This window comes from Macaca mulatta, chromosome 2, assembly GCF_049350105.2.
Source record: "Macaca mulatta isolate MMU2019108-1 chromosome 2, T2T-MMU8v2.0, whole genome shotgun sequence".
NCBI classification, from domain to species: Eukaryota; Metazoa; Chordata; class Mammalia; order Primates; family Cercopithecidae; genus Macaca; species Macaca mulatta.
Window position 1 is genome coordinate 157854662 of NC_133407.1, and position 8591 is coordinate 157863252.

The 8591-nt window shown below is 56.9% G+C and overlaps 1 protein-coding gene across 8 annotated transcripts in view; it reads left to right on the forward strand.

The window, feature by feature from the left end:
* ALDH1L1 (aldehyde dehydrogenase 1 family member L1) overlaps nucleotides 1–8303 on the forward strand; it is an 80945-nt gene extending 72642 nt beyond the window's left edge. For 5 of the 8 annotated variants that reach the window (XM_077990977.1, XM_077990979.1, XM_077990978.1 and 2 more), the window contains exons 20-23: nucleotides 1828–1993; nucleotides 4667–4772; nucleotides 5957–6156; nucleotides 8023–8303. In XM_077990977.1, the coding sequence (XP_077847103.1) occupies nucleotides 1828–1993; nucleotides 4667–4772; nucleotides 5957–6156; nucleotides 8023–8078 (528 nt within the window). In that variant the 3' untranslated portion in view covers nucleotides 8079–8303. 8 annotated transcript variants of the gene reach the window in all.
* The last annotated feature ends 288 nt before the right edge of the window (nucleotides 8304–8591 follow it).

Genomic DNA, 8591 nt, shown 5'->3' on the forward strand with positions numbered 1-8591 from the left:
AAAACATTGTGGGGTTGTCATGAGCCAGGCCCCAGCCATCCTTCATCCAGGCCATGATACCAGGGGTGGAGCAAGCTGAGGTTGGCTTAGCTTCCGCGAAGGGCCCCCTCACCGCCCCCAGGTTGTGGAGAGCAGCATCTGATCCCAGCAGGTAGCGGCAGGGATGCGGGAGAGACAACCAGCAACCTCCACACATGGTTTCAGACAGATGGTGCCTGAAAAGCCAGGGAAAAAGAGGGCCCGTGAGCGGAGGGGTGAGGGAGGGGTCCCTGGAGGAGAGCTGGCGCTGGACCCAGGGTGGTGGCTCAGAGTCCGGAAGGAGTGGGGAAAGGAAGGACTTTCTGGGAGGGGCTGGAAAAGCTTTTGCCGTATAACAAGCCTCAACACAGAGTGGTTGGAAATGACAGCCCTGCCCTCAGCTTGTGATTCTGTGGGCAGCAGTGGCAGTCTAGGCTGGAGTTCGCTGGGGCTCCCGTGGGTTTGTCAGAGCTTGCCCAAGCATCTGCAGTGAGGCTCGGGGGCAGCAGGGCAGCAGGCAGCTTCGTGGGACAGCTGTCCTTGCCCTAGGGGCCTGTATTCTGCAGCATGTGCTGGGGCATGTTCATGTGGACAGTGGCAGGACTCCTGAGAGTGACAGCACAAGCTGAGAGGCTTCTTGAAATGCACGAAACATTGCTTCCATGCATTGTGCTGCCGAAGCAAGTCACAGGCTGGCCCAGATTTAAGGGGTGAGGAAACGGACTCTACCACGTGATGGGAGGCACAAGCTCATCTTCCGTAGTTAGGGAGCTGGCCTGCCTGGCCAAGCGAGGCCCATTGCCGTGATGGGCCCAGCACAGGAATAGCAGGACCAGGATACAGACCCAGGGACTACTGGAGATAAAGTGGCAGTCATGGGTGGAGTGTGGCTGCAGGGACATAGAGCTGTGCACACAAGGTCCTGTCTGGGGATCTTAAGGGAGTCATGAGACTTCCACAGTCAGGTGACTGCAAGGGCCATTGTCCCAGGGATAATTCTCAGGACAGTCACAATCCCAAAGAAAGGAAGTGAGGCCAGTGTTCAGGAGGCTCAGTAGGCTGCTTGTCCTTTGTATCCAAGAGAGATTGGGGCGCAGTTTGGGTCTCCAGGACAGGAGCAGAGAATGAGGAACAAAAGCAACTGGGCTTGGCTACAGGGTGGAGACCGGACAGTCAGAGGCACTCAGTGGGCCCTGGTGGGAAGGGCAGAGGGGTGTCCCGGGTGCTTGGGTCACACCTGTGTCTGATTAGGGCTCACTGGGGGTGCAGAGTTTGCAAGATGTGAGATGCCCTGGCCTTGGAGGAAGAGGGTCAGCAGACTAGAGCCTTGGGCCCCTCCCCTCCACTTAATTTCTTTCCCACTTTAGCACCGGGACTATTGCAGCAGGGCTGGTGTATCCCACCCACCCCACATCCTGGAGTCCCCCAGACAAACAGTTCTTTCAGCTTCTTGATCCATGAGGCTGGTGCAGGACCAGAATCAGATACATGTGGTACTGAGCCCCATCTCCTCAACTAGTCAAATACACCAGCCTCTCTCCTCCTCACCCACACTCCTGTGCACCTCCATTCCCAGCCCATCTATTGCTGGGCTTCTGTCTCCTTGGAGACTTCTGTTCCTCTGCGCATAGGAGCCATCTGGGATTTCAGACTGGAAGGTGGATTTAGAGTCAGAATTCGGAAAGCCCTGAGGCTAGAATAGAGTGTGAACTTTCCTCAGGGGTCAGCCGCGAGAGCTGAGTCAGGTGAGGATCATTGTCAGAAACTGTGGCAGAACGAGCCACGCCTGACTTGGAGGACTTTCTGCAGGTACAGGAGGTGCGGAAGATGAAGGTGGGCAACCCCCTGGACAGGGACACCGACCACGGGCCACAGAATCACCATGCCCACCTGATGAAGCTGATGGAGTACTGCCAGTGCGGCGTGAAGGAAGGGGCCACACTGGTCTGCGGTGGGAATCAAATCCCTCGGCCAGGTGAGTCACAGTGTGCCAGGCCCGCTTGGGTCAATTGAGGCAGCAGGTCCCATGGCCTCTGGTTCCCTGTCCAGCTGAACTGGAGAGAGCTGAAGGCCGGGTACCTGCACAGTCAGGCTGCAGCCCCATCTGGGACTTGGGATGGACTGGGCCTTGGCTATTTGGGCACCAGCCAGACCCGGGAATGGGATGAGCATTATTCAGTGCTGGTTTAGTCAGTATTGAACTGGACTCTGACTTGCCCTTACTGTCACCACAGCCTTGAGAGTCTCTCCCCGATAGATTTCAAGAGACTAGATTTTATGATTTTCCTTCTGCTTCACTGGCTGTTAACCTCTCAGCCGTTGCTCCACCTGTCCCCTCAATGCAGGTGCATCCCTGCCTATCCTTAGCTTGGAGCACCTCTCATGGGGGACAGTTCACCTGCAGGATCTCTCCCCTGCTCAGACCCTACCAGATACAGGCCTCCAGGCTCCACCCCACCCAGAGCTCCTCACCGCATAGCCAGCGGCACTGGACACTTCCACCTGGATGTTCCCCAGGCCCTTCAAACTCAATGGTCATTGCAATGTCCCAGCCAGAGTTGAGCCCAGACACACACACCTGCTGCTCCAGGACCCTCTGTCTGATCGAGTCATCCAGGCCAGAAGTGCAGCAGCCACAGGGATGGACTGTTGATGCTACTGCCAAGGGACAGGTGCCATGACTGTCTTCCTCACCCCTAGCTCCTTTGTGCCTAGACTGGGCCTTGCACAGAGTAGGTGCTCAATTAATCTGATGGCAAGAAGGAGGAAAGGGAAGAAGGAATCCCTGACTCTTCTCTTTCTGTGACCCCCATTTAAATTATTTGCCTGATTCTGTAAAATCTGAGAATTGTCCCACTCTGGACCTCCTCTGCCTCCTGACCCTTGTGCGGGCTCCCTGCATCTTGCCTTGCTCGGTGTCACAGCAGCCTCCCAAGTGGCCTTGTGAGCCTGCTGATCCTTTACTCACACAGTTGCCAGGGTCTGGTGACCTCTCCTCCGTTAAGACCTCGTAGCAGTGACCCACCCTCCCGCAGTGCAAGTTCAGACTCCTTGACCTTACAGCCAGAGTCCTTCATGATCTGTGCCTGACTTGCCCTTGACCTGTACTGCAGCCACATTTCATTCTCTCCAGAGGTTTCTAGTGCTTTCCTGGGCTCCATGCATTTGCTGCTGCTTGACTTAGTGGAGGCTTTCAAGTGTCCCCACCTGGAGAGCTCCTGCTTCTTTAGCTCACAGGACATCCAAACCCAGGCATGCCCATGTCACAGGGTGCCAGGCACCACACACCTCAACAGAGCTCTCGTGACCACTGCACTGCTGCTGTCACTGTCCACTTACCCTCTTCCCACTCCTGCTGGACTGCGAGTTCCATGAGGCAGATGGGGTGGGAGGAGCATCAGCAGGGCCCTTGCAGGGCAAGGATGGCCGGGTTCAGGGTTGGTGGGATGGAGGCCCTGTGCCAGGAGCAGGGCTAGGGAGCCAGCAAGGGTTAGAGCAGCACCAGGGAACCAGGAATAGTGGGGGGTCATCACCCCACCCTGGAGAGGGTATGAGAAGGAGCAGAATTCCTACAGCCGAGTGAGCGGCAGAGCATGGGATGGGGCTGCTTTCTGGTGGCCCAAGGACCAGGAGACCAGCTCTTAGGGTCTAGAGGGGATAGGGGAGAGTACAAGGTAGATGGGGAGGGGACGACAGAGGGGTGGTCAGCATGGCTCACATGCCCCGGCAGAAGTGCTACAAGACTGTGGAGTAAACACAGACCACATAAACCACTGTGTGTGTACATGAGTCACATTTTCACAATTGTAATCAGTGTTAAAATGTCATTTATAAATGTATGAAAAATATTGAATATTTTATTAGTTAAATAACTTTGTAACGTTTTTTGAAATTTTCTATTTCTCTAAGAACTACAGTGAGAAAATTCCCGGTGTCTTGATTATTCCTAAGACAGGCAGGATTGAATTTCAGTGAGGTCAGGCAGGATTGACCTCAGTGCAGCAGGTCTCACGGCTCTGTCTCTAGAGAAAAGAGAGAGAAAGCATTTCAGTTGTCAGAAGTGCGTCTGCCCTGGCAACCAGGGCCTGTAGGGGTTGCATCCAGGGTTGGGATTAGGTGGTCCCTTCTTGACTGGAGAGCATGAAGTTGGGCCTTGGTAGGGACCCCAGAAGGGCAGAGGGAGGGAGTCCCAGGAGGTCCAGTGTCCAGAGCTCCTCCCCTCTCACCTCCTCCTACTCCATGGGTTGTAGCCACCAGGGTCAGTGGCAGAGCTGCCTGGGAGGTTTCACCTGCCAAATGATCTAGGAGGTTGTAGATTAGCTGTCACCAGAAAAGCTCCAGTCTTTGCTTTGGCCATGGGTTCTGGCACTAAGATTGGACTTGGGATCAGGTCTCAGCTCTGTCACCTGCCAACCTGCAGCCCCATTTCCCTCAACAGCACTCCTTTAGAAGCATGGTGAGACCCACATCAAAGAACATGCCAGGTGGGAGAGCCACCTGTAGCATGGCGACACCCATCACATGGGTGCCACGACCCGGCGCTTATGTCAGGTCATCTGCAGGTGGCTGCCCAGGCCCTGCTGACAGGGAGGCTGGACCATCGGTCACTGTGTCTCCCATGTACAGCGGGTCTCCATCTCTCTTGCAGGGTTCTTCTTTGAGCCAACTGTTTTCACAGATGTGGAAGACCACATGTTCATAGCCAAGGAGGAGTCCTTTGGACCTGTCATGATCATCTCTCGGTTTGCTGATGGGTAGGGAATCCTGCTGATGTCTCAAGGGCCCTGACTCTCTCCCACGTGTTACTGGGGTCTTCATGTGGGCTTTGGGAGGTAGTCTATGGGCGGTGAGGAGGAGAACTCAGGCAGGGTGCAAGCCATCGACATCCCGCCTGGGCCGCCTGCTGAGTCTCCACACCCCTGAGAAGAGACCTGGGGCTTTGAGTCCCCCTGTGAGCAAAGACAGTTCCCTTCCCTGTCCTTGTCCCTTGCCACGTGCTCCGGCATGTTTCTCGCAGCCCACTGGACTCTGTTCTAAGGTCTGTTACCGTGCACTAAACCCCCCACACTGAGTGGCTTGGAATAATCAGAGATTTATTTTACTCATGGTCTAGGTTCAATGAGGCGAACGCATCTCTGCTCCATGCAGTGTCTGGCCTCAGCTGGGGCGACAGAGTGGCTATCCTCACACTGCCGGGGGTCTCCCAGGAGGCTTCCTCCGCGTGGCAGCCTCGGGGTTGCCAAGGCACCTGGTTCCCCCTCGGAGGCCAGGTGAAAGCCAAAAGGCTCTTTATAATCTGGCTCTTCAGAATCCCAGAGCATCCCTTCCACCACAGCCTAGTGATCAAGCAAGTTACCCAGGCCAGCCTGGGCTGGAAGGGAAAACTGTACTCCACTCACAGTGAGGCCACAGAGGCCCATGCTGATACTTCTCAGGCTTACCCCTTGTCTCCGTAGCACCTTGGAGCAAACTGCAAAATCGTGCCTCATCCTTACATTTTACTATCCAACTATCAAAAAAACCCCAGAAATTATTGTCATATGTCAATGGCATTAGAATAAGAGACTTCAGTGCCACCTAGCCAATAAATATGGTTGTAGTAAGTCTCCAGATCACTGATGTCTGGTGAATGCCCAACCTGCCAAGGGCACATGTGGGTCCTTCTGCATGTGAGGACCCAGTGGCTCCTCTCTGGGCCCCTGCTCCCAGTCTGTGGAATAAAAGGCTCACCCCATGATCCAGGAGCCCCTGTGGTGGCTGCCTGCATATGGGCCCCTGCCCTTCCTCCTCACTCGCAGCCCAGCCCAACCCCATCTTGCCCCGGTGCGGCAGCCCGGCACATTTTCTCCTCGGAAGGTCTTATGCAGCTGGGGTGTAGAGCAGGCCAGGCTCTTGTCTGCACCTCCCTCAGGGAGTTCTTCCTGGACTTTCCCTCCAGGGACGTGGACGCCGTGCTGTCTCGGGCCAATGCCACGGAATTTGGCCTGGCTTCTGGTGTCTTCACCAGGGACATCAACAAGGCCCTGTATGTCAGTGACAAGCTCCAGGCAGGCACTGTGTTTGTCAACACGTACAACAAGACCGATGTGGCCGCTCCCTTCGGAGGATTCAAACAGTCTGGATTTGGCAAAGATCTAGGTAACCTACTCCTGCCTGTGGGGTTGCTTTCATTTATTCATTCAGCAAACATCCGTTCAGAACCACTTAGTGCCAGGTCCTATCCCAGATGCAGGGATGTAGCCTTGAACATGATGGCTGTCAGGGCTCACTTCTTACTGAGAGGGAACATGTGACAAGTCCATGAGCAAGATGCTTGCAGAGAGGGGTGGTGCTGGGAAGAAGGCAAGAAGAGTGGCCTGGGGGAGACACTCCGGCCAGGAGGCAGTGGGGGCCTCTCTGGTGTGGTGGCGCCTGTGCTACCCAGAGCTGCATGGCAGGGAGGAGTTGGCCGTGAAGACCCAGGGTCCCGTGTTTCTAGCTGAGGGTTCAGCAGGTCCTTGGGGGAACCAGTTTTGGTCGTGGAGTTGCAGAGAGGCCAGAGTGGTGGGAGTGGGCCAAGGGGGAGCAGGAGGGAGGAGAGGAGGCCTGAGAGGCAGGGAGGGGCCAGATAGAAGGCCCATGGGCCATGGTCAGGGGCTCAGGTTGCGTCCTTAGTGTAAAGAGGAGCCATGAGACCGAATGTACCCCCCAGGTGAACACCATGGGTGTTGCGAGTCTCCCAGTAGAGATGAAGTCACTGAGGCGGCAGCAGGCGGGGTCCCCCAGCACACAGCGCAGGCCCCCCAGTGCTCCGTCCGCTGGGTGGCATGGAGTTCTGCTCCAGCCCTCTCTCCCTGGGCTGCTCCAAGCCTTGGGCCTCATTCTGCTCTCTCAGCAGTGGGGACTAGACAGGTCTTATGGGCAAGCTTGGCAGGGGTGGCTGGCAAGGTCCAGGGGAGCCATATGCTGTCTCAGAGTTCCCACCTGTCTCTCCAGGCTCCTGTTCCAGCCCAGAGACCACAGGGAAGGTCATGCTGAGGCTGAGGGTCAAAGGGTGGTCACTGTTTCCAGTTTTCTCTCCTCCCCCTGCCCCCATCTTTCAAGCCCTGCAGAAGCCCCCAAGGGTGCCTGTGAGAGGGGCCCATGTGTACCCACAGGGCTGGACTCACATGCACGTATAGGCTGGACACTCCTGCTTCCTGTGTCCCAGTCTGCCTCCTCTTCCTGCCTTCTCCCAGGCCACCTTCCTGGTGTCCACCATGGGAATCCATGAGGCCCATGGCCACCCAGGGAAGGCTATGGCTGCCAAGTCCCCACAACATGATCTGAGCCCCTTATGAATCCTCCCCGAGTTCCCCTGGCCCCCTCCCAACCCTGGTCCCCGTGTCCCGCTGAGAGGACCAGCACCCTCCTGGGACAGGCCCACAAGCCAAGCCTTCCAAGAGCCCGCCTGGGCAGGCCCAGGACTTCAGAGGGACAGGGCAGTGGCATTTGGGGCAGTGCCACTCCTGGGGCCAGCCAGAGCTGCTGGGGAGCTGTCAGACAGTCCCAGGCTTCACACTTGTCATGGGGCTGAGACACACCAGCCACATAGCACTGCCAAGGTCTGGGGCCTCAGGGCCCTGCGAGGCATCTCCTTTTCCCAGCCACAGCTTGATGCAGACATAGCTGGGGGCAGCCACGGGAGAAGAGATGGGCCAGTGAGTCCGGGCAGTAACACCAAGTCCTCCACCCCCTTCCGCCTGAAGGGGCTTCCCGCTGTCCAGACAAGGCGGTGGGAGCCAGGGAAGATTCTTAAATGGCTGCCTCAGATTGGCTTTGTATTCTGGGAGTCCTGGCCCACTATCCACTGTCAGGGATAACCTGGGTAAGATTCATGACCTCGCTGGGCCTCGACTTCACACCTGGAAGTGGGGTGAGCCAGAGCTGCCCTCACGCGGTTGCTGAGGAATAAGACACTTGCAGCCCCCAGCAGTGGTTCCTGCCTGTGGTGGCAGCTGCTGTGACCTTTGTGGTGTCTTACAGGAGAGGCGGCTCTGAACGAGTACCTGCGGGTCAAGACGGTGACCTTCGAATACTGAAGAAAGGTCTTTGTGAGAAGAAAGTCCCTGCCCCTCCCTGGCGGCTGGGCCCCTCCCTCTTCAGCCTGGGTGCACAGCACCTCCCACCTGGGGGCTAGTGGAAGCCCTCCTGCCTGTACCCCATGTCTGCATCTGGGACACCCTCTGTCCAGTCAGCAGCAGCCCTTGGCTGGGTGAGGTGTGCCCCTCCCAGGGAGAATAAAGCTTCTGAAGAGAGACCATCCACACCTCCGCGTCTCTCTGCTCCACCCGTGGGTATTCCTGGGTGGGCCTGGAATTTGCGGTCACCTGGGCATGACGGTGCTGCTTGGCCTGGGAGAGCCAGACACCTGGGGAGAGAGACAGGAGGAAATGGGTGTGGGCCATCTCAGCCCCAAAGAGCAGAAGGTGTGACAGAGTCGGGGTGCAGGAGGTTTGAGGGTAACCCCTAGGAAACTGGTGGGAAGATGGGGGTTGAGCTGGGCGAGCCCTGGACTGGGAGGCAGCTCAAACTCCCTCAGCAGATGGGGGCTG